Source organism: Pan troglodytes, chromosome 13, assembly GCF_028858775.2.
Source record: "Pan troglodytes isolate AG18354 chromosome 13, NHGRI_mPanTro3-v2.0_pri, whole genome shotgun sequence".
In the NCBI taxonomy this organism is placed as follows: domain Eukaryota; kingdom Metazoa; phylum Chordata; class Mammalia; order Primates; family Hominidae; genus Pan; species Pan troglodytes.
Window position 1 is genome coordinate 102,661,321 of NC_072411.2, and position 26,082 is coordinate 102,687,402.

Sequence of the window (26,082 nt, forward strand, 5' to 3'; positions counted from 1 at the left end):
GTTGTTGTTGTTAAAATCATAGATGTGACAATGACAGTCACAATTAAGTCCTTGCTGAAGATGGATCAGATTAATCAGAACTATTATTGTTCACAGGACATTGTTGCCTCGACCTTGAAGCTCCCAGCTAACAAGGTCATGTGCCATGTAAGGCGTGTTGGTGGAGCGTTTGGGGGGAAGGCGTTAAAAACCGGAATCATTGCAGCCGTCACTGCATTTGCCGCAAACAAGTAAGTGGAGAAAATCTGCTAAAGATAAAGTGAAGTCACACTGAAAGTTCTCACTGTCAGAATCAATGAGGAAGAACCTGGGCCAAGATTATTTAATATCACATATACGATACAAACACACAAACAAGCTGCCAGCTTATTACACTTACTTGTCTTATATTGTCCTATAGCAACCAAAATAAGAGTCAATTACTGAAAATAATAAAAGCCACAGAAAAAATATAATACCTAGAAAGTGGGCAGAAACAGGTCCTGAATGGGTGGGAGTTACTTGTCCTCAGCACCTGCTGGACTGAGCTATATATGTAGAGGTCATATATATGGCTTTTTGAACAATGTACCTATATATACATACACACATATATGTTTATATACATATAAACCATGTACCTATATATACATACACACATATATATTTATATACATATAAACCATGTACCTATATATACATACACACATATATGTTTATAAACGTATATGTATATGTTTGTGTGTATATATGTACATTCTTCAATATATCAAAGATATTTTTGTAAAATGGGGTCCCATATACACACATACATATATACATATATGTACATATACATACACATATATACATATACGTGTATGTATATATGTGTATATATGTATATGTGTGTATATGTATATTTTCTTGATTTAAATATAGACTTTGCTTTTGTTATGCTTACATTCATTTGTATCGCCATTTTCCTTTGAGGATCTCAAAAAATTCTCATGGAAAATTGTCTCTGGAGCGGGCACACCTAGAAGGCTTAATTTGTTTGCTGAGTAATATGGGTCAGTTCCTCCATCCCAGGAAGCAAAAATACCTTGATTCCAGATCTCTCCTATCAGGGAGCACTTGGTAGTTAGATCTGCATTCTTCCATTTGTGGCCAGTCTAAAGACCTTGGGACGATTTGCCTATAATAAAGGTTGTTATTACAATGGGAAATGCCCCCAAAGCAATATCCTGGAGCCCCTGGCACCCAAGAGCCTCTGTCCCACAAGTTGCAAATGCCTGGTATTATTCCCTGACCTAACGGGAGGAAAGCCCACGGTGTATGCCTGAGATCAGCAGAGGACAGGCATGCGAAATAGTTGTGTTGTTCTGTGAGGCGTGTAGGCTCCACTCAGGCTCTTGCCAGGAGTTATATAAACCCCAGAGAATGCCTACTAGGTAAAAGAGGTTACCTCACTTACTTTTTTTCTGTTTTAGACATGGCCGTGCAGTTCGCTGTGTTCTGGAACGAGGAGAAGACATGTTAATAACTGGAGGCCGCCATCCTTACCTTGGAAAGTACAAAGTGAGTACAAGAGGGCATGGAGGAAGGATTTATGTTGTAGATACAACATCCTATCAGTGCGCAGGGCAGTCTTTGGCTACTCTCTAGTGGGGAGTAACAATGAGCAAATCAAAAACAGAGCATCTATTTAACTTTCTATTGGTTGCACTGACTTTTAATTACTAGCTGGTTCAATGGAGGCTTTTCTGCTTAGCTCAAAGATGTCAGTTTCAGAAATAAAACACTAAGTGCTAGCTGGTATTGGCTGTACAGAGCAAATAACTAGAAAACGTGAGTGTGTACACCATTAAAGTAGATCTGATTACCATACTTCTTCCCACATATAAAAGAGGTAAAAGTAGAATAATTCTCATAACAGTAGTGTTATGTGAAATTGCAATTATTTGTAAATGGGTTCCTCATTCTTCAATATATCAAGGATATTTTTGTAAAATGGGGTTCCAGAAATTCATAGAAAAAAATTTGTAGTAGAAAATAGTGATTCTTTTGCTTTATAAGAAAAATTTTACTTGTCAGAGTGGGCTAACTTCTCTAAGAAACAACTTAAAAGCTCTTAAACTTTCATTACGTCATTTCTTGCTCAAGTAACAGCTCAATATAATCATTGAGGGGGGAAAGGGGAGGATTCTGCTTTATAAAATCATTCAGGGACTGGAGCTGTTTCCATTTATTGGTGCCACTGTGCCCTCAGACTGCATCATCCAATATAGTGGTCACTAGGAGCATATGGCTATTTAAATTTAAATTACCCAAATTAAATACAATTAGAAATTTAGCTCCATAGTCGTATTAGCTATATTCCAAGTGCTCAGTAGGCACATGTGGTTAGTGTCTGCCATATTGGACAGTGCAGACGCAGAACATTGCCATCATCACAGAAAGTTTTATTGGGTATCACTGCCCTACAAACTCTGAGTCTTCCAGGGGATCTTTTGCTGAGGGCAGCAGACAGGGAAGCGAGAGAGAAGAGAGCATGGAGTGTCACCTGGTAGGTGTTTTAGGTTTTAGGCACCGGACCTGTAAGTTGTGGATCTCCCTTGTATCCAGATGTCATTGGCGAGACCTCTGTCTCCTAACTGTAAGGGAGGCTGGGAAATGTCATCTTCCTGTGTGCCCAGAATGAAATACAATAGGATTTGTTAAATGCATAGCACTGTCTCCATCACAAAACTGCATAACTAATACATGTTTTTTAGGAGATAATGAATGTTTCCATTTCAAACCACACTCACTCTAAACTGTATTTTGAATTTGATTTAGCTCAGAAAGATTTGTTACAGTAAACTTCATCCTGAAGGAGATTTTTTTTAATAAGACATATATGAAGTCATTATGAAAATATAACAATCTCAGGTTAAAAGATGGAGAAATGAATATGAATTGGAATATATATAGGCACTTTGTTAAAGAAGGTAAAAGATAGGTCTTCAAGAATGGAGGCCAGGCACGGTGGCTCAGGCCTGTAATCCTAGCACTTTGGGAGGCTGAGGCGGGTGGATTGCCTGAGCTCAGGAGTTAGAGACCAGCCTGGGCAACACGGTGAAACCCTGTCTCTAATAAAAATACAAAAAAATTAGCCGGGCGTGGTGGCAGGCGCCTGTAATCCCAGCTACTTGGGAGGCTGAGGCAGGAGAATCGCTTGAACCTGGGAGGCAGAGGTTGCAGTGAGCCAAAATCGCGCCACTGCACTCCAGCCTGGGTGACAGAGCGAGACTCCATCTCAAAAAAAAAAAAAAAAAAAGAATGGATAGGCAGAAGGAAGGCATGCCAGGTGTGGGAATAGTAAGAGCAAAACTACAGAGGTGTAATAAACATGGCATGTTTGATAGAGGCAAGAGTAAGGGGAGAGGGAGAATTAGAACACAGAGCACTTCCTGGAAGGTAGTAAAAAATAGGATTGATGGGTTTAGGTGATGCCTGACTGAGAGGGGCCTACAGTCCCAGAGTGGGAAGTTTAAACTTGATCTTAAAAGAAACAGTGAGACTGAGTGGATCCTTGAATGGCTCAGTGCCGTAATTAAACACAGATGCTTTGGGGAGGCTAACAGGATAGTCTGGGGAGGAGAGAGGATGGAAGCTGGTAGACAGCGGGAGGCAGCTGATGCATTCAGACATGAAGCAGTTGGGGTCAGAGATATAATAGTAAGTTGTAGAAGAGATGGGTCCAAGAGCCATTATACTGTAAAATAAAAGAGAATTGGTGAAAATCTTGGCAAAATGCAATGAAGAATAAAACCGCAAACATGACTTGGAGGGTTTTAGAAGAAAGCGACAAGTTGGAAGGAGGAACCGATCTGGAAGAACGATGAAGAGCTTGTTTGTGTAAATGCTGGGGGTAGAAGTGACAACAGGACCCTGAAGCAGAAATGTCCTTTACCACCATGGGACTTTGTTGAAAGGACTGGATTATAGTGACAGAAGCCATTGTCATAATGGTGACTAAAACTATGAGAAAATAATGTTTTCTGATGGAGAGTAGTGTGAGGAAAGGTGATATGAATACTACTTACGATAGTATTATTAATTATATTTAGAGTACTTGCTATGTTTCAGGCACTTGCCTATAATTTTCTATGTGTTGCCTTATTTACTTCCATTTCACAGATAGTCTGAGTGGTTACACAGCTTGCCTAAGATCACAGAGCTAGTTATATATTATCCGAGAAATCACTGCCAAATCCAATGTCATGACGCTTTTCCCCTATGTGTGGAGGGTTTGCAAATGACAAAATTTGGAGAGACTTGGCCCCTGTTCCAGCATTCGATATCGGTTCTCTTCCCCAGGCTGGATTCATGAACGATGGCAGAATCTTGGCCCTGGACATGGAACATTACAGCAATGCAGGCGCCTCCTTGGATGAATCATTATTGGTAAGTGTTTTAAGGAGCAAGTTCACATTCCTGAAAAGAGTGTTACATAAAATAATTTAACTTAGAAAATGCCCAATAGTTAAGTAATATTTGATTATAAAGGTATAATGACCATCTTTGCAGGGATAGCCATGTGTTACTTCCTGGTGCCCAAAGTGTGAGCCCAGAGATGCTGGCTAAGTTGCATCTGTGTGTTACCCTCCAGCTTCCCACACTTAGAGCTCTTTTCCTAGATGCACACATGAGACCAAGCTTTCTCAGTTTTGGCCCTATTGACATTTTGGAGTGTGTAGCTCTTTATGGTGGGGACTATCCTGCTCATTGTACCATCTTTGGCCTCTACTTAGTAGGTGTCAGTGGCATTACCACCCTGTAGTCTTTTTTTATTTTTATTTTTTGAGACAGAGACTCACTCTGTGCCCAGGCTGTAGTGCAGTGGCTCAAGCGATCCTCCCACCTCAGCCTCCCAGGTAGCTGGGACTGCAGGTACATGCCACCATGCCTAGCTAATTTTTTTTATTATTATTTTGTAGAGATGGGTTCTCACTATGTTGCCAGAGCTGATCTCAAACTACTAGGCTCAAGCAATCCTCCCATCTTAGCCTCCCCAAGTGCTAAGATTACAGGCGTGAGCCACTGTGTCCAGCCCAACCCCAAACAAAAATGTTTCAACCAGGCCAGACTCAGTGGCTCACACCTGTAATCCCAGCACTTTGGGAGGCTGAGGTGGGTGGATCACTTGAGGCCAGGAGTTCAAGACCAGCCTGACCACATGGTGAAATCCTGTTTCTACTAAAGCCGGGTGTGGTGGCACACACCTGTAATCCCAGCTATTTGGGAGGCTGAGGCAGGAGAATCACTTGAACCCCGGAGGCAGAGGTTGCAGTGAGCCGAGATTTCACCATTGCACTCCAGCCTGGGCAACAAAAGTGAAACTCTGTCTAAAAAAAAAAGAGTTTCAACCAAAATGTTAACAATGAAAAATGTCTCCAGACATTGCCAGATGTCCCCAGGAGCAGGGAAAGGATTGCTCCCCATTGAGAACCAATACATTAGACCCAATGCCAAAACATTTTTTTCTGTTTTCACTGTCTTCCAGGATATTATATTCATTACATTCTATAAACCCAGTGCTCAGGGCCTGTGAACATATCAAAGGCCTTTGTATATATTTGAAATCTTAAAAAATGCATTAACTCCAAAATACAAAAATAAAAAATAATGCTCTCAAAGGAAAAATTATTCAAATACTTAAAAATTATTTTACAGCAAAAAATGTGTTTAATTGGGGGCATGGGAATATTTTAGCATGTTAGATGAGATGAAAAGACAGCTGCCATTTTCGGCCTGGTTTTGGTCTGAGGTCGTAGGATGGTGAAACAGGTTCAGAAGATCTTAATCACATCAACTCTGGATTTCTCCAGGTGATAGAAATGGGACTTCTGAAAATGGACAATGCTTACAAGTTTCCCAATCTCCGCTGCCGGGGTTGGGCATGCAGAACCAACCTTCCATCCAACACGGCTTTTCGTGGGTTTGGCTTTCCTCAGGCAGCGCTGATCACCGAATCTTGTATCACGGAAGTTGCAGCCAAATGTGGACTATCCCCTGAGAAGGTAATACTAAATCAGCTTCACAGACAAAACATGTGGAATGTCAGAGACGGTAGGGCCTTTGGGGGCCATTCAGGTTGAGGAATTTGAGACCCAGAGGGGCAAATGATTTGTGCCAAGTCCCCCAGCTAACTGGTTAATGCGGAGCCCAGACTCCAAAGTTCAGCAATACTCACCTTACTCAGACTCCTGCTCCAAAATCCTGAAGCAGAAGATCCTGAGGACTGAGCACTGCATTCTCCCCTGGCTGGTGAGAAGCTTCCATTGGCTGGGGGTATAACTGCTACCCACAATTCCACCAAGGCCCTCATTCCCCGCTTCCTGAACATCTCAGCCAGCTGTCAAAAAGTTGGTCATTTCAGTTGCTAAACTGATCTCCTTTTGGTTCTTTTTTTTTTTTTTTGTAACATTAATAGGTTGGTTTTTATTTTTATTTATTTATTTCCATAAGTTATTGGGGTACAGGTAGTATTTGGTTACATGAGTAAGTTCTTTAGTGGTGAATTGTGAGATTTTGGTGCACCCATCACCCGATGGGTGTATGTATATACATATACACACACACACACATATATATGTGTATATATATATACACACACACACACACATATATATATATACATACATACATACACACACCACAGTTTCTTTATCCACTCATTGATTGGTGGGCATTTGGGTTGGTTCCAAGATTTTATTATTGTGAATTGTGCTACTATAAACATGCAGGTGCAAGTATCTTTTTCGAATAACAACTTGTTTTCCTCTGGGTAGATACCCAGTAGTGGGATTGCTGGGTCAAATGGTACTTCTACTTTTAGTTCTTTAAGGAATCTCCACACTGTTTTCCATAGTGGCTGTACTAGTTTACATTCCCACCAGCAGTGTAGAAGTGTTCCCTGTTCACCACATCCACGCCAACATGTACTGTTTTTTGATTGTTTGATTATGGCCATTCTTGCAAGAGTAAGGTGGTGTAGCATTGTGGTTTCAGTTTGCATTTCCCTGATCATTAGTGATGTTGAACATTTTTTCATATTTTTGTTGGCCATTTGTATATCTTGTTTTGTGAATTGTCTATTCATGTCCTTAGCCCACTTTTTGATGGGGTCGTTTGTTTTTTTCTTACTGATTTGTTTGAGTTTCTTGTAGGTTCTGGATATTAGTCCTTTGTCAGACGTATAGATTGTGAAGATTTTCTCCCACTCTGTGGGTTGTCTGTTTACTCTGCTGGCTGACTGTTCCTTTTGCCATGCAAAAGCTCTTTAGTTTAATTAGCTCCCAGCTATTTATCTTTGTTTTTATTGCATTTGCTTTTGAGTTCTTGGTCATGAAATCCTTGCCTAAGCCAATATCTAGAAGGGATTTTCCAATGTTATCTTCTAGAATTTTAATAGTTTCAGGTCTTAGGTTTAAGTCCTTAATCCATCTTGAGTTAATTTTTGTATAAGGTCAGAGATGAGGATCCAGTTTCATTCTCATTACATGTGGCTAGCCATCCTAGCACCATTTGTTGTAAAGGATGTCCTTTCCCCACTTTATGTTTTTGTTCGCTTTGTCAAAGATCAGTTGGGTGTAAGTATTTGGGTTTATTTCTGGGTTCTCTATTCTGTTCCACTGGTTTCTGTGTGCCTATTTTTATACACTACTACACCGTTTCGTTGACTATGGCCTTATAATATAGTTTGAAATCAGGTAGTGTGATGCCTCCAGATTTGTTCACTTTGCTTACTCTTGCTTTGGCTATGCGGGCTCTTTTTTGGTTTCATATGAACTTTAGAATTGTTTTTTCTAATTCTGTGAAGAACAATGGTGGTATTTTGATGGGGATTGCACTGAATTTGTAGATTGCTTTTGGCAGTATAGCCATTTTCACAATGTTGATTCTACCCATCCATGAGCATGGGATGTGTTTCCATTTGTTTGTGTCATCCAGTGTTTTGTAGTTTTCCTTGTAGAGGTCTTTCAACTCCTTGATTAGGTATATTCCTAAGTGTTTTATTATTATCATTATTATTTGCAACTATTGTAAAAGGGGTTGAGTTCATGATTTGATTCTCTGCTTGGTCGCCATTGGTGTATAGAAGAACTACTGATTTGTGTACATTAGTCTTGTATCCGGAAACTTTGCTGAATTCTTTTATCAGTTCTAGGAGCTTTGTGAAGGAGTCCTTAGGGTTTTCAAGGTAAATGATTATATTGTCAGCAAACAGTGACGGTTTGACTTCTCTTTACCGATTTGGATGCCCTTTATTTCTTTCTGTTGTCTGATTGCTCTAGCTAGGATTTCCAGTACCATATTGAAGAAGAGTGGTGAGAGTGGGCCTCCTTGTCTTGTTCCCGTTGAATGCCTTCAACTTTTTCCCATTCAATATTATGTTGAATATTATGTTGAATGTCTTCAACTTTTCCCCATTCAGTGTTATGTTGGCTGTGTGTTTGTCATAGATGGCTTTTATTACATTAAGGTATGTCCTTTGTATGCTGATTTTGCTGAGAGTTTTAATCATAAAGAGATGCTGGATTTTGTCAAATGCTTTTTCTGCATTGAGATGATCATGTGATATTTGTTTTTAACTCTGTTTATGTAGTGTATCAAATTTATTGACTTGTGTGTGTTAAACCATCCCTGTATCCCTGGTATGAATCCCTCTTGATAATGGTGGATTATGTTTTTCATATGTTGTTGGAGTTGGTTAGCTAGCATTTTGTTAAAGATTTTAGCATCAATGTTCATCAAGGATATTGGTCTGTAGTTTTCTTTTTTGGTTATGTCCTTTCCTGGTTTTGTTATTAGGGTGATGCTGGCTTCATTAAATGAATTTACTTACGGTTCCTTCTTTCTCTATCTTGTGGAATAGTATCAAAAGGATTGGTACCAATTCTTCTTTGAATGTCTGGTGGAATTCTGCTGTGAATCCTTCTGGTCCTGGACTTTTTATTGTTGGTAATTTTTAAATTACCATTTCAATCTCGCTCTTGTTATTGGTCTGTTAAGGGTATCTAATTCTTCCTGATTTAATCTGGGAGGGTGTATTTTTCCAGGAATTTATCCATCTCTTCTAGGTTTTCTAGTTTATGTGCACAAAGGTGCTCATAGTAGCTGTGAATGATCTTTTGTATTTCAGTGTTGTCAGTTGTAATATCTCCTGTTTCGTTTCTTAGTGAGGTTATTTGGATTTTTACTCTTCTTTTCTTAATCTTCCTAACGGTCTATCAATTTTATTTATCTTTTCAAAGAACCAGCTTTTTGTTTCATTTATCTTTTGTACTTTTTTTCCAGTTTCATTTAGTTCTGCTCTGATCTTGGTAATTTCCTTTCTTCTGCTAGGTTTGGGTTTGGTTTGTTCTTATTTCTTTAGTTCCTTGAGGTGTGACCTTAGAATGTCAGTCTGTGCACTGTCAGTCTTTTTGATGTAGGCACTTAGGGCTATGAACTTCCCTCTTAGCACCGCGTTTGCTGTATCCCAGAGATTTTGATAGGTTGTGTCATTATTGTCATTCAGTTTGAAGAATATTTTAATTTCCATTTGATTTCATTTTTGACCCAATGCTCATTCAGGAGCAGGTTATTTAATTTCCATGTATTTGCATGGTTCTGAAGGTTCCTTTTGGAACTGATTTCCAGTTTTATTCCACTGTGGTCTGAGAGAGTGCTTGATATAATTTCAATTTTCTTAAATGTATTGAGCTTGTTTTATGGCCTATCATATGGTCTATCTTGGAGAAAGTTCCATGTGCCGTTGAATAGAATGTGTATTTTGCAGTTGTTAGATACAATGTTCTGTATATATCTGTTTAGTCCGTTTGTTCCAAGGTATAGTTTAAATCCATTGTTTCTTTGTTGACTTTCTGTCTTGATGACCTATCTAGTCCTGTCAGTGGAGTACTGAAGTTCCCTACTATTGTGTTGCTGTCTATCTCATTTCTTAGGTCTATTAGTAATTGTTTTATAAATTTGGGAGCTCCAGTGTTAGGTGTGTATATGTTTAAGATTGTGATATTTTCCAGTTGTACAAGGCCTTTTACCATTATATAATGCACCTCTTTGTCTCTTTTAACTCTGTTGCTTTAAAATTGGTTTTGTCTGATTTATATCAGACAGAATAGCTATTCCTGCTCGCTTTTGGTGTCCATGTGCACGAATTGCCTTTTTCCACTTCTTTACTTTAAGTTTATATGAGTCCTTATGTGTTAGGTGAGTCTTCTGAAGGGAACAGATAGTTGGTTGGTGAGTTCTTATCTATTCTGTGGTTCTGTATCTTTTAAGTGGAGAATTTAGACCATTTATATTCAATGTTAGTATTGAAATGTGAGGTACCATTGCATTTGCCGTGCTTTTTGTTGCCTGTGTACTTTGTTTTTTGTTTTTTTGTTTGTTTTTGCTTTTTAACATGTATTTATGTTTTATAGGTCCTATGTGACTTATGCTTTAAAGAAGTTCTGTTTTGATGTGTTTCCAGGATTTGTTTCAAGATTTAGAGCTCCTTTTAGCAGTGCTTGTAGTGGTGGCTTGGTAATGGTGAATTCTCTCAGCATTTGTTTATCTGAAAGCAACTGTATCTTTCCTTCATATGTGATGCTTAGTTTCACTGGATACAAAATCCTTGGCTGATAATTGTTTTGTTTGAGGAGGCTGAAGATAGGGAACAATCCTTTCTAGCTTGTAGGGTTTCTGCTGAGAAATCTGCTGTTAATCATGTAAGTTTTCCTTTATAGGTTACCTGGTGCTTCTGTCTCACAGCTCTTAAGATTCTTTCCTTCATCTTAACTTTGGATAACCTGATGACAATGTGCCTAGGTGAAGATCTTTTTGCAATGAATTTTCCAGGTGTTCTTTGTGCTTCTTTTATTTGATGTCTAGGTCTCTAGCAAGGCTGGGGAGGTTTTCCTTGATTATCCCCCTGAATATGTTTTCCAAGCTTTTAGAATTATCTTCTTCCTCAGCAACACTGATTATTCTTAAGTTTGGTTGTTTAACATAATCCCAGACTTCTTGGAGATTTTGTTCCTATTTTCTATTCTTTTCTCCTTGTCTTTGTTGGATTGGGTTAATTCAAAGACCTTGTCTTCGAGCTCTGAATTTCTTTCTTCTACTTGTTTAATTCTATTACTGAGACTTTCCAGAGCATTTTGCATTTCTAAAAGTGTATCCAAAGTTTCCTGAATTTTTTATTGTTTTTTCTTTAAGCTATCCATTTCCTTGAATATTTCTCCCTAACTTCTTGTAACTTTTTTAAAATTTCTTTGAATTGGGCTTTGCCTTTCTCTTGTTCCTCCCTGATTAGTTTAATAACTAACCTCCTGAATTCTTTTTCAGGTAAATCAGAGATTTCTTCTTGGTTTGGATCCATTGCTGGTGAACTAGTGTGATTTTTTGGGGGTGTTGAAGAGCCTTGTTTTGTCATGTTACCAGGGTTGCTTTTCTGGTTCCGTCTCATTTGGGTAGGCTCTGTCAGAAGGAAAGTTTGGGGCTGAAGGCTGTTGTTCAGTTTCTTTTGTCCCATGGAATGTTCCCTTGATGTAGTACTCTCCCCCTTTCCCTATGGATGTGGCTTCCTGTGAGCTGAACTGCAGTGATTGTTGTCTTTCTTCTGGGTCTAGCCACCCAGCAAGTCTACCCAGCTCCGGGCTGGTACTGAGGGTTGTCTGCACAGAGTCCTGTGATGTGAACCGTCTATGGGTCTCTCAGCTATGGATACCAGTGCCTGTTCCGGTGGAGGTGATGGAGGGTGCAGTGGACTCCATGAGGGTCCTTAGCTTTGGTGGTTTATGCTCTATTTTTGTGCTGGTTGGCCTCCTACCAGGAGGTGGCACTTTCCAGAAAGCATCAGCTGTAGTAGCGTGGAGAGGGATTGGCGGTGGGCAGGGCCCTAGAACTCCCAAGATTAAATGTCCTTTGTCTTCCACTACCAGGGTGAATAGGGAAGGACCATCCGGTGGGGGCAGGGCTAGGCATGTCTGAGCTCAGACTGTCCTTGGGTGGGTCTTGCTGTGGCTGCTGTGGGGGATGGGTGTGAGAGTCCCAGGTCACTGGAGTTGTGTACCTAGGAGGATTATGGCTGCCTCTGCTGAGTCATGCAGGTTGTTAGGGAAGTAGGGGAAAGCCAGCAGTCACAGGCCTCACCCAGCTCCCATACAAGCGGAAGGGTTGGTCTCACTCCCAACGTGTACCCCCCAACAGCCCTGAGTCTGTTTGCAGGCAGAGGGTGTGATGGGCTTGAAAACTTGCCCTGTACTGCACCCCTAGCTGAGAGAGAAAAGGGCTTGGTTTCTCCGCCTGCCTGTGGAGTCTGCACACCAGATTTGTGCCCTCCCACTGAGCTCTGGCCAGGAGGCTTCTTGCCCCATTCAAATTGTTACAAAGTTCAGCTAGAGATTTCTTTCTCCCTGTGGAGTTTCACCCCCTACTTCTCTGGTCCCCCGCCCCCTCCGCCCCCACCATGGATCCCTGTGTTGTTAGGCAGGAATGGCCTGGCCTGCTAGGGGACACAGCAAGCTCCTAGGGCCTTTCTGCTGCTTCCTCTACCCCTGCATTTTGCTTGGCTCTCTAAATTGTCTCAGCTTCAGGTAAAGTCGGAATCTTCTCCTGCAAACAGAATTTCAGCTTCTCCCGTGGGGGTGTGTGTCTGGGAGAGGAGGATCTCCCTTCCCCCTCACAGCTGGGGCACTTACAGTATTTGGGGTATCTCCTGGGTCCTGCAGGAGTAGTCCACTTCCTTCAGAGGGTTTGTGGGTCCTCTCAGGATTATTGCTTTGTTCTTGCAGTCGATCTAGAGCTAAAATTCGGCGAACTTCCACAAGCTGCTCTGTCCAGAGCTGCAATCTAGTCCTGCCTCCTGTCCGCCATGATGATCCAATTTCTCCTTTTGGTTCTTTCAGTCTCAGCCCCAACTTTGTTTATCGACAACGACCTTCCCCTTCCTGGCTCCTCTTCCCAGATCCTGGAATGGAATTAGTGTGGGGAGATGGGGTGAGCTCTCTCTCAGCCCCTTCTCCTCCCCTGTGCCTTCTGCTGTGATGCTGGTGCAAGAAGGAAGAGAAGAAGGACCAGGAAAACAGTCAGTTTCTCCCTGTGTGACTTCTCCTGGCAAGCTCACAGTCCTCTCTTTGGACAGATGTCACTTTTCAAGTACATTGTCTATGGCTCCATTTCTGCCAGCTCTTCCAGAAATTGGCAGTCCTTGGACCTTCAGCGGGCAGCTGGCACAGCATTCCACTGGTGACCACACCTCTCTGCTCATGCCCCAGCAGTCTTTAGAAAGCCCCAGGTCCCAATTCATCTACCAGCTTTCACCCAACAGTAGCCACTTTCTTTGCTTCTCTTGAACGTGTGGGAGGCCTTGCCCCTCCCTTCCTGGCCATCCCACTAAACTCTCTCCTGATGTCCTGCCACATTTGGTAGCACTAAGGAGGAGAATTACATCCTTCCTTTCATCCCCAGGGAAGTTAGAGCAGGGAACAGCCTCTTAAAACACCACTTTCCCCCAAATGAGATGGCTTACTAATTTCCAGTGTTTCTCTTACAATGATCTGATAATTTGCTTCGGAGGGTGGGGAGAGTGTGTCTGTGATGGCTCTGTCAGCTTAGGGAGGGGGCTGGCCACAAGTGCTATGAGTTTTCTCAGCTGAGAATGTGCATACTTGGCACCTTTTATTCTCAGCTTAGGGTCTTAGTCACCAATTCTGGGAATACAGGAAGAATTCTACTCAGTGCTTCAGACATCCCGGGATAGAATCTTTTAATTTGTTCTTCATCCTAGATATTGGTTATATTTAAACGAACTTTCATGCTTGCCTGTTTTGGAGGTGAGTAGTCTTATCTTGCAACATAGTATGGGAGTAATCCAAATCATGTGGCCTAGATGATCTTTCAGCAGATACCCAAATGCAACTAGAATTAAGAGTCTACAGTGTACATGGACTGTGTTGAGTTATATTGGAACATAAGGTAAAGGTTCCATCCTTTAAAGTTGCACAAGAGTAGCATAGAAAGCACATAAGTAATTGCTAGCACGTTTGATAGAAGCTCTGAGTAGAGGAAGAGGACAATGTTGTGCATTAGGAAAGGCTTCCACAAGGACTAAGTAGAACTTGGCTTGGACCTTACAGGATGGGCAGAATTTGACCAGGAGGATGGTGAATGGATGAGCCTATGTCTGCTCCCCTCCCAGCTTTAATCTCCTTTTCTTTCATAGGTGCGAATCATAAACATGTACAAGGAAATTGATCAAACACCCTACAAACAAGAGATCAATGCCAAGAACCTAATCCAGTGTTGGAGAGAATGTACGGCCATGTCTTCCTACTCCTTGAGGAAAGTTGCTGTGGAAAAATTCAATGCAGAGAATTATTGGAAGAAGAAAGGACTGGCCATGGTCCCCCTGAAGTTTCCTGTTGGCCTTGGCTCACGTGCTGCTGGTCAGGTGAGTTCTCCAAACGCGCATGAGGATGCTGCCCGGAAGCAGCCCTGACAAAGCAAGAGGTGTTGAGGAAGCTTCTCCTTAAGTCATATTAGCCATATGGTTGCAATGCCCAATTGTTAAATTTCACAAAAGCCACCAAAGTCAAAGTAATTAAGCTAGCTTTACTCCAGAGGAGACCAGAGCTCCTCTGCTCACATGCCCATGGTTGGTCAAAAACATTCTTGCTGGAAATTGGGAGACTGAGGTTTACTCCTGGCCCTGGCAACAGGAATTGGCAAATGGCAGCTGAGTCCATTTGCTCTGGGCTCAGACTGATCATGTGGAAAGCAGGAGGGTGGGACCGATGACCTCCAAGACTCCTCTTCCAGTGTCCGCAATTCGGTGTCACTGGACCATGAAATAGAAATGAGGAGCTGCAAGGTTTTGGGTGCTCCACTCCTTCTGGGTGGGTTGGAATAAATTAAATTCAGAAAAATAAATCACTTTTTAAATAGAATTTTTGAAGTTTATTCACCTTGTACCTTTTAAAACTATGAAAGGTACCACAGACTGGGAATCTGCTCTTGCAGTTTAATTTCTTTCATTGATTAAAGAAATCCCCTTGCTTGGTTACAGTTTCCACCTCTTCATTCTTGACTTCATTCATTCTTAAGAATGAATAAAACTTACCCCTAACGGCTGGTGAAGGACTGCAACATTCTAGCTCATTGTATGGCAGCCGGGAACCCCTATTATCTATTTTATTACATACACACATCCATGTATATACAGATAAGCTGGGAGGACCCTCACAATTGTCACTCCTCTTTGCAGAATTCACTCCTTGGTTGGAGTCATGAAGAAGGCATGGCAGCTGTGTTGAGCGATCACAAAATAGGAATAAATGGCAGGGTAGGGGAGCTTTGAGAGGGGCGTTAGTGTGGATGTTTTGTGTTAAGGGATCAGAAGAGGCCAGGAAAAGTGGGTAGGAAGGTCCTTTCCTCCATCCCCTATCCATCCATTCACCTAACTGTCCTAGTTGAGCTTTGGTGCCATCCTGAGAACATTTGCATGCAGCTTTGATTGTAGGCAGGTGGTAGGTCAGAGAAGTGTTATAACAAATGATGATCTTATTGCGGTCTTCTCATTCCTTGCCTGTTTGTGATGGCAAAAAATAACACAGAGCCATGTAGTCATCTGCATGCAATTTACTCAAATGTGGGAGACAGTCAGGATACTGTGGTTGAGAAATAAAAGCAAAAACGAGGTTATTACAAAAGAAGAGAGAAAGAAACTACCACTGGGAAAAGGGTTTGTAAGCATTGAGTCTTGGTATAGAATTTTGAGGTAAACTGATTAGCTGGCAGCTACCAAAGAGGTCAGCTGGGGCTGTCTGTCCTTGTGCAGACTAGTCAGGATCATCAGGAAAAACAGCCTCCATTGTTCATGGATCCTCTGGAAATCCTCTCACGTTTGGCCGTGGGTAAACATGGCGCACTGCCTCTATTTGATGGCTGCCATTACTTTATATCTGGCCTCCACCATAGACCAGGTCTCACCCATTTTCCTCATCAGAATTTTCTCAAAAAGTAGATTTTAAAAATATGGTGAGGTGCAGTGGCTCACGCCTGTAATCCCAACACTTTGGGAGGCCAAGACGGGAGAATTGCTTGAGGCCAGAAGTTTGAAACCAGCCTGAGCAACATAGTGAGGCCCCATCTCTACAAAAAAGAAAAAATAATAATAGTGACAATTACTGAGCACTACGATGTTGTAAGTACTTTTAGGTATTTCATTTAATCTTGGGACAACCTAGAAGATTTGTATCCTCATTTTAGGGATAAAAAAAATCTAGGCTTAGAAGGTTTAAATAACTGGCTCAAGGTCCTGCAGCTGGTAGAGGTAAGGCTGGGGCTAGAACTCAGGCCTGAGTGGCTCTGAAAGCTGGGTTTTCTAGTTACACCACGTGGTCTCCCCAAAACACCTTTTGATAGGAACTGAAGTGGGATTCAGCTCAGCTGAGAACAAACTAGGCAACAGCCAGCAGTACAAATTCATTTTTGAAGGCCACCTGGGAAACTGACCAACTTATGTGCTGAAAATATTTACTTAGGGCTGAATCAAGGAGTTTGAGACCAAACTCCTTGGAGGGCACATGCTAAAAGACTCCATTCTGAAACAAACTAAATAGAGGAGGAAACTAGACATGATATTTGAGTGCCTTCTCCATGGAAGGACCTGGGCTGGGGAATTTGTAATCTCCACTTGATTATTCTCTATCTCATCTCTATCAGGTAGGTATGAATCTCTCTATTTCATAGAAGGGGAAACTGAAGCTCATAGGGACTCTCTCTGTTGCCCAAGGACATCCAGCCAATAAATGGCAGAACAAGGATTCAACTTCAGCACCGCCTTCATCGTCCCACGGGGCCTCCCTGAGCAGAGGCAGTCCCTGCCCAGCAGCTGAGGGGGTCAAATGTGCCCCACCTGTGTTATGCAGGCATACCTTGTTTTACTGTACTCTGCTTTATTGCACTTCCTAGATTCTGCATTTTTTACAAATTAAAAGTTTGTGGCAACCTTGCTTCAAGCAAGTCTATTGGTGCCATTTTTCCAACAGTATGTGCTCACTCTTTGTCACCTTTTGGTAATTCTCACAGTGTTTCAACCTTTTTCATAATTATGGTGATCTGTGATCAGTTATCTTTGATTTTTACTGTTGTAATTGTTTTGGAGCACCATGAACCACATCCATATAAGACAGCAAACTTAATAAATGTTTTCTGTGTTCTGACTGCTCCACAAATAGAGGAGCATTCTTCCCCCATTTCTCTCCCTCTCCTCAGGCCTCCCTATTCCCTGAGACACAATGATATTGAAATTAGGTCATTTAATAACCCTGCAATTGCCTCTAAGTGTTCAAGTGAAAAAAAGAGTCACAAGTCTCACTTGAAATCAAATGCTAGAAATGATTAAGCTTAGTAAGGAAGGCACTGCACTCCAGCCTGGGTGACAGAAGAGACCCTGTCTCAAAAAAAAAAAAAAAACAGAAAAGAAATTGTTACAACTACCTCCTCAATCGTCAGCAACCACCACCCTGGTTAGTCAGCAGCCATCAACATTGAGAAAAGACCCTCCACCAGCAAAAAGATTCTGACTCTCTGAAGGCTCAGATGGTTGTTAGCATTTTTTAACAAAGTATTTTAAAACTAAAGTATGTACAATCTTTTTAGACATAATGCTAGTGTACACTTAATAGAGTACAGTGTAGCATAAACACTTGTATGCACTGGGAAACAACGAAAATTGTGTGATTTGCTTTATTGCTGTGGTTTGGAGCTGAACCTGCAATATCAGTGTACTTACTTCCTGCAGTCTGAACACTGAATGGCACAGACAGGACCTAACCAACCTCTGTGTGTCCAATGCCTTACTATGGCACTTGGCACAGAGTAGGAACTCAAATGTCTGAATGGCTGAAACATTTGGGGAATCTGTGGGTTTGAAGCTAACTTCTCATCGATACCAGTAGTATTTGTTTGAAGATTTAAATTTCCCCGACTAGGTCCTCTACTTATGTTGGAGGACCATCTACTCCAGCTCTCCAGTTGTGCCTGTTTTATAGATGAAGCTTTGCAGAATTATCTTTTGTGGCACTAACAATGAGCTGTACAGTGGTGCCACTTAACTAAACCAAATTTGACATTTTAAATGGCCCAAGGAGATTGCAGCACCACATGGAACAAATGGCTGAGTGATATCTGATAGACATGTTGTCTTGGACATACAGGCTGAATGCTATAACCAGCAGGGTCACACAATGTTGGAAAAGTACAATCCACTATAATTGTAGCTTAATCACATGGGCCAAGTCCAACTATGAATTACATGCACACTTTGCGAGCCAAGGAGGCCAAATATGGAGTCTACAAGATTAAGAAACAGATTGCATGGCTATGCTACTGCAAATTTACTTACCAAACATTTACTGAGCACCTACCGCATGTGTGTTGCTATGTTGCATTCCGAGAGATTCCTTAGGACGTGATCCTTCCTTTCAGGGGGCTCATATTCTAGCAAAGCACAATGAAGTGCCATGGAATGGGGCCCAGGAGCTATTGTTGCAGCTGGCATCACCTGACATCTGATGCATGGCCCCCAGGCAGCCAGCCCTGGGCTCTCTGTAGAGGAAAACTCTTCCTTACCTTTATTATTTTGAGGATGAATGTCCAGGAGCAAAAGATGGTGTTTCCAGGAGTCATGAGTCAATAAACAGTAAAAAACACTCTATTGCATCTTCCCAAGGTCCTTGGGTGTCATTATCATGGCTACTATGCCTTCCTCAAGAGTCTAAGGTTCTCCTTTGGACTGTGGACATATGTGCCTTGTCCTCAGAGAAAGGGTATCCTGATGTCCCCATTTGCCCAGTACATCCCTAGTTTACACCTGCCGACCAAATAAATGGAGTGCATTTTCACTGTCAAACTTGCCTTATTTGGAATGATAGAGGTTTCTGGTTGTCATTCACAGGGGTAATGTGAACCTTTGGATACAAATAAAGAGACAGTTCTCCAAGCATGGTCCACAGTCCCCAGGCAGCTTGGAAGGCCCTTCTGATGGGCAGAGAATTGATCTGGAAATGCAGTCTTTTTCTTGGGTTTATCTGATGATTAACATGCAGTTCCATCAACCTTCACTTATGACCAGGGTTGCTTACAAATAATCTAAGTGAGCAACTAAGGCTTAGGAAAATTTTGGTTTATTAAGTTGACATTGGCTTATTACCAGAATTTTCTGAAGACCTTGACATTACAAATCCTAGATTATTATGTCATTCTGCCTAAAAAATTAGATGTTAAGAAACCTAGCTGACCCAGACCACACCCATGTGGTCAGCACTTCCCTGCTGAAAAACTGTAAAGGTTGCCTTGCAGGCTTTCCTGGACCACAGTGGAACCACTGAGAGACATCTGTTCTAGGAGGACCATTGCTGCTGATTTTGCTCTTACATTGCAGAGCCAAAGGGAAGAAGCCATCCTTCTTTCCTGCTGTGATTTTCTGGGATATCCCCATATTCTAGTTTAGCACAGGCAGATATGCAAGAAGGCACATTCTTGTTAATTATAAAAACATGTTTAGCTTAGAGACTGGATGTTTCTGATTATAAGAGTCTTTAATGCTGTTAGCAGTCTGGTTCCTTCTGGATCCTTGTGGGGAGCTATATAGTTAGATAAGATTACTTCCAAGTTCTTGTCTAACTCCAAAGCTCTGTAGTTCTGTGCCAAGATGATTTAGGGTGAGCTTAGTCATTTTGCAGCAAAAAAATTTTAGTGTCTATCTATCTCATCTTATATGGGATTATAAGAAAATGGATTTCCATTTTCATTTTTCTGTGACATGCCTACAACTATGAGAATATGTGTGCACACAATTATTCACCCTCTCCCTCTACCTGTCTATACTTTACTTTGCATTTTAAAATAGAGTCCCCGCCCTGGTTTCCCCCACCCCAAAACGAAACCTAAAATGTTGCTCCACCCTGGGGGGTGTGGGATTCTTGGAGGGAAATATTTCCAAGGAAAATGTTTTAATTGACACGATATGTGATAATATCAAAAAGATCACAGAAACAGTTTTCGTCTTTTCTGCTCAGGCTGCTGCCTTGGTTCACATTTATCTTGATGGCTCTGTGCTGGTCACTCACGGTGGAATTGAAATGGGGCAGGGGGTCCACACTAAAATGATTCAGGTAAGAATGCAAATAACTCGATTGAGTTGGGTGTGTGCTTATAGATCTGTTCATGAGAGAAAAACTATGAATGGATATTTTCTGTTACAAAATACAGGATAGGAAGCCTGGTGAGGTGGCTCATGCCTGTAATCCCAGCATTTTGGGAGGCTGGGGTGAGAGGATTGCTTAAGTGAAGGAGTTCGAGACCAGCCCAGGGAACATAGGGAGATTCCATCTCTACCAAAAATATATATATATATATATATATATATATATATATATATATTTTTTTTTTTTTTTTTTTTTTAATTAGCAGGGCATGGTGGCATGAGCCTGTTTTCCCACCTACTTGGGAGGCTGAGGTGGGAGGATTGCTTGAGCCTGGGAGGTCGAAGCCTCAGTGAGCCAGTTGCACCAATGTACTCCAGCCTCGGTGGCAGAGCAAGACCCTGTCTCAAAAAGTAAAAATAAATAAAAAACAAAGGATAGGAGATTTGAGCTTTGACAGTTTACGCTGTTAAATGATTAGCAGAAACTGGGTAAACAAACCAATTTTGCAAATAAACCCCTAAAAGAATGTGGCAGAAGAGTCTCGAGTTGTTTTATTGCTAAAGAAAATTATATGCTTATTTGCTGCTTTCCTTTGGATATAGTGACAGTTGAGTTGTCGTTTCTGAGTTTTTCTTGGGCAATAAGATAATGTGTAAATTCTGATGTATTTGGATTATTTCTTGCCCTTTTTGTATTACAGCCTCCAAACAATTGCTAATATAAATCACCTTTGATATTTACAGTCAAACTTTATCTGTTTGCTTTTGGCTGTCTTATTTTAGATTAATTTTAAGCTACTGTTTCTCTTTTGTTAATCATAATAGTAACATTATAGATTATAAAATATTTGGAAGCAGCAGAACATTTTAAAAAACAAAGACCCTACACAGTTTCACTACATAGAATAATCATTATTTGGGAGTCTTTACATCTTGCCTTTTTTGCTTTTGCAAAAAGTCACCAACATGCTTTTGTTGAATTTTGTATTCTGTTTTTCCACCCACTTTATATAGTGTGAAAACTTTCTCCTGTCATTAAGCAGTCTTTACAATCATGAATTGTATGTGGCTGCATGTGGATATATATATGATTTATTTAACCATCCCCCAGTTGTTTGAATACTTCAGTGAATATTTGTGTACACTAACCTGTGATCAAATCATTGATTGTTTCTTAAAATAGACTTCTGGGAATAGAATTACTGGGTCACAGGTGTGACTGTTTTAAATTGTTTGACACACATTATCAAATTATTTTCCAGAAAGTATCCCTCTCATGACACCCCTAACCAACAGTGAATGTTATGGATTGTTGAAAATGCGTAGATAATTTGATAAGTGAATGAAAGTATCTCATTATTGCTTTCATTTACATTTTTCTGAGTATAAAGATGTTAAATACATATTTTCTCTCAGTCACTTGAGAATTGACTTTCCCCATTGGAGGGTAAGATTTCAGTGTTTTCCTTATTGGATCACCAGAGACTTTGATATTCTAAGCCTATTGCACTCTGTGTGGATGATCTGAGAGCCAGACCTCATGGAAGGGCTCTGTATGCCTGTGTTCTTGTAGAAGCTGTGGGCAAGCACTTTCAAGCCATGCTGCTAGCAGGAGAGAGGCAAGTTTGGGATCAACTAAAGTTAGCAATATGATTTTGCTCTCTAGCGCTAAAAATAAAGAATAAAGCAGGCAGCTAAGTCCTTGTGTTGGCACATGGCACTGGCGCCATCTCCTGTGACCCACATGTTCATGCCGTTGCTTTTCCAAGGCCATCGTCCTTTCTCATAGGAAGCACTCTTTCCCTGGGGCAACTCCAGAAATGTGGATAGGAGATAGACATCTCCTATCATTGATAAGGTTCTGCTAGAATTTTGCAGAGTGTGGTCGTAGGAGAAGCCTCAAAGATGTCAGTATCATGATTATAAAAACAAGAATGAAGCATTTCTTCCTGCCTTGGCCTGGGGCCTCACCTCCTCTTTCTGACACTATCACCAGAAAGTCAAAGAAAAAGAAAGTGTGTTCAGGACTTGGGGTCCAGACTAGCTATAGGATTTTTTGAAATGAGAAACTTTTCGTGGCTGGAGGAATTTGTGGTTCTGCTCCCTTGTCCTTGTCATGGGTATTAGGGTATCACACATGTGTTACCACGTGGGCATGTGCACAGGTCTGTGACTAATCAAAGTGTTTAAAAGGAAACTCTCTCTTAAAATTCAGGTGGTCAGCCGTGAATTAAGAATGCCAATGTCGAATGTCCACCTGCGTGGAACAAGCACAGAAACCGTCCCTAATGCAAATATCTCTGGAGGTTCTGTGGTGGCAGATCTCAACGGTTTGGCAGTAAAGGTAACAGTCACTGCAGTGGCGTCCAAATCATTAACTCCCTCAGGGCCAAATACCTGGGTGGGTGGAGCTCCAAAGATGCTGAGAGTTAATCCAACTCATATCTCCTTCCCCATCTTGGCCTCAGTCGGTGGTACAGCACCCAGTGGTTCTCCTGTGCTGGAAATGCCACCTCTTTTTCTCCCTCACTCCTGACATTTTTCTAATCAGCAAGTCCTTTCAAGTCTACTCAAAAACGTCTCTGTCTTTCTGCTTCCATATTATGTTAGTATCACTTTAAGACAGGCTTGCGCCTCTCCCCAGGGCCGATGCAGGACTTCTGTCTCTCCACCACAACTTCATTGCCTTTTGCTCTAGCTTTCTGCTGCCGGAGTGAATTTTCTCACAAAATAAATGTGGCCATGCCATGTCTGAAAGCAATGGCTGGTGGTTTTCCAAGAGGTTTTTTATTAAGTCTTGACTTTTTAGCATGGCTTACAAGGCCAGTTCTCTCTCTCTCTCTCACACACACACACACACACACACACACACACACACACACGTGCACACACTCATATGAAACCTTTCATATCACCTTCATACAGGGTTGGTGTCTTATTTTTCCATGTTCCCTCTTAGATAAGCCTATGGAATGGTACATATTATGTTGTTTTGAATTTGGTGTTTGCATGAAATTAGGAGCATAATTTTAATTTAAAAATAATCTCTAGGATGCCTGTCAAACTCTTCTAAAACGCCTCGAACCCATCATCAGCAAGAATCCTAAAGGAACTTGGAAAGACTGGGTGAGAATCAATGGTTCTCTGTATTTTATTTTAGAAGAAAAAGGAGTGGGAGGAGAGCAAGAGCAATATGCATTAATTGAAATCTGTAGAAAGGGCATTTGCAAAGGTACCACCATTGTGTAATGATAAATAAAAGGCCCTTTGGCTCTTAGCATGTGGAAATCCTATCACAGTGTGGTGGAGGAACTCTTGTATCTGGGAAAATTTTCTGTTAGAGAAAAAGATGGTTCTTCTGCCAGAACTCCTGTTTTAATCCAGAATTAATTAATGTTTCATCCTATGTAGCCTAGGGGTTGTCTAGATAATAACTGTACATCTGTTTTTTCTCCTTCTTTGGGTTCTGCTGTTCCTAAAATAGAAAAACAATAGTAGAACCACTCTGTAAAAGTAAAAATCATATAAGCACTCGTTTAGAAATAGGAAACCAAGCCAGTGGGTATATGTTCATCCAGTAATAGGTACTCAATGGAATGGAAATATTCAACTGCTTCCTTTGATCTGCTTATAATCTAGTTGGAAAAGAAGACACATTCTAAAGTCAGCTGACAAACTTTTCAAAGTAATGGTTTATCAACTACCAGATGTTGTGGAACAAATATCCATAAAAGCTGGGAGCATGTGTCACGCTGGCTATTCTAGAATGTCAGTTTTTGCAACCTTACGAATACAGGTCTGGGGGAAATAACATTTGAGGATCCCACTTAGAAATGGTTTCTGCTGTTCCATGGAGTAAGGACTCATTTTATAATTCATATTTATGGGGTCTGTCTATACTTCCTGGGCGTATTTGTTTCTGTCCTCTGTCCCATGCTGCCTGAGCCCAGAAAGGCTGAGTCAGTGTGGCTGGAGAAAGCTGGAGAGAGGTGCAGCATGGAGAGTAGTACTCCACCACCATGAGATGCAGCCATTCAGCCCACTTTCTTCGCTAATGATTGATGTGCTTCTGACCTTCATTCCTAGACTTAGGGACTTGGACCTAACCCTGATTTTTGTGCATAGTAGTCAGCTCTGTGTACTGCAGAGTTTTGGTGTAAATGGTACAATTTAGCAAAATTATTCCCCTCACCTGAAACATATGTGTCCAGAAAGGATTGACAGTTCCCATAAATATGAATTATAAAATGAACCCTTACTCTATAGACTAGCAGAAACCTGATATTAAAATTAAGCAGCCAACCAAGCATTGTTTTCTAAAATGTTCCATCTTAATTGAAAATTTTCTGCAGATGACTGAGTGAATTTCTTCCTAAGTGGAACATATGTTGATGACTTTAGTCCAGCCTGTATCATACCACAGCGGGCATTTAGTACAATCATAGGTGCTGAACAAACAGCTACAAGCCGTGAACCACAGAGGAGAAAGCCAAAAGGAATGGATTAATCTGGGTCCTTCCTGGTTACTATTGCTGATAGTTTTACTTAACACACAGGGTAAAATTAAAATTGAAGTCTTGAGTGATTCTTTCTTTGGGCATCCTTGTTGCATCATGCTATGCTCTTCCTTCACAGGCACAGACTGCTTTTGATGAAAGCATTAGCCTTTCAGCTGTTGGATACTTCAGGTAAATACTCCCTCTGATCACATGCTATGGAGAAGAACAGTGGTATCTTGAGGAAGAGTTTCAGTTCCCTTGCAATTTTGGCAAACGTTGACTTTCTACCTTCTATTTACCCATGGTTATAAAGAACATTTAACTGCTAGTTAATCCATGGTTGTGGTTATAAAGAACATTTAACTGCTAGTATCCAGAAAGACTTCTGTTAGGAAAAATAGGCACACAAAATTCAGCTTAACTGATGATTCTAATCATAGTGGGTGGTGTTATAAGGCTCTCTGTGGTTAGTACTTGGAATACTCAGCAGTGGTTGACTTTTTGTTGAAAACACGATCTATCTCTTAAGAAACAAAGGTAGGGGAATGCAAATTAAACCCATAAGATGGGTACCATTTTACACCTTCAGGATTGGCAAAAAAGAAATTGGACCATAACCATGTTACATTAAGATGTGAAACAACAGGAACTCAGTGAATCTGGAAAACAGTTTATTAAATTATTTTAATGGAGAGTGAAAGCTGTCTGAGAGCAGGGTGATGTAGAGCCTTGCCTGGTTTGATCACTTTGCCATTGGTGCGGGAACTGGGCACTGACTGCCTGTCAGGAACAGGCATTGGAAGCATTTTTAATGGCCACCTCCAGGTTGCAGGGCAGCAGAGGAGAGAGGGTAGAGAGTTCTGCAAGCTGCTGACCCATGCTTCTGTTTTACCATTATTTATTTGATGTTCTTAAAGATTAGTTAGGAACAGAGCAGGCCATGGAGCTTGATGGTGAGAGACCAGAGTAGAGACAAAGAATGGGAGCCATGGGACCTGATCCTTCACACAGAGGGGCAAATTCTGGAGCCAGAAAGATAGACAAAGCAGGCAAGCATGCACCTTTGAAATAGCGTTTGGTGTAAAATGAAGGTTGAGTTCCCCAAATCTGATGATCCAATATTAGCCAAAAGCAGTAAGATGGACATTCATGAAGTAAGAAGCTAACCTCCAGGAGTAAGGAGGCACCAGTCAGGAGTAGTTAGATGTTTTTATCAGACAAAGCAAGTTTTAAAAGAAAAAACTAAATATTTATTTATTCAACACATTTATCGCACATACATTAGGTGCTGGCACATACATTAGGTACAGGTATATTCCTGTGGCTTGCATAAATCCTCATGGGTCTGTTTAGTCATCATGGTCTGCAATTAGG

The 26,082-nt window shown here is 41.1% G+C and overlaps 1 protein-coding gene across 1 annotated transcript in view; it reads left to right on the forward strand.

Annotated features, from left to right (window-relative positions):
* AOX1 (aldehyde oxidase 1) overlaps window positions 1–26,082 on the forward strand; it is an 85,502-nt gene that overhangs the window by 50,643 nt on the left and 8,777 nt on the right. The window contains 9 exon segments of the mRNA NM_001308443.1: window positions 97–230; window positions 1,452–1,539; window positions 4,324–4,410; window positions 5,835–6,026; window positions 14,222–14,449; window positions 20,082–20,177; window positions 22,425–22,553; window positions 23,261–23,335; window positions 24,845–24,897. Of these exon segments, the coding sequence (NP_001295372.1) occupies window positions 97–230; window positions 1,452–1,539; window positions 4,324–4,410; window positions 5,835–6,026; window positions 14,222–14,449; window positions 20,082–20,177; window positions 22,425–22,553; window positions 23,261–23,335; window positions 24,845–24,897 (1,082 nt within the window).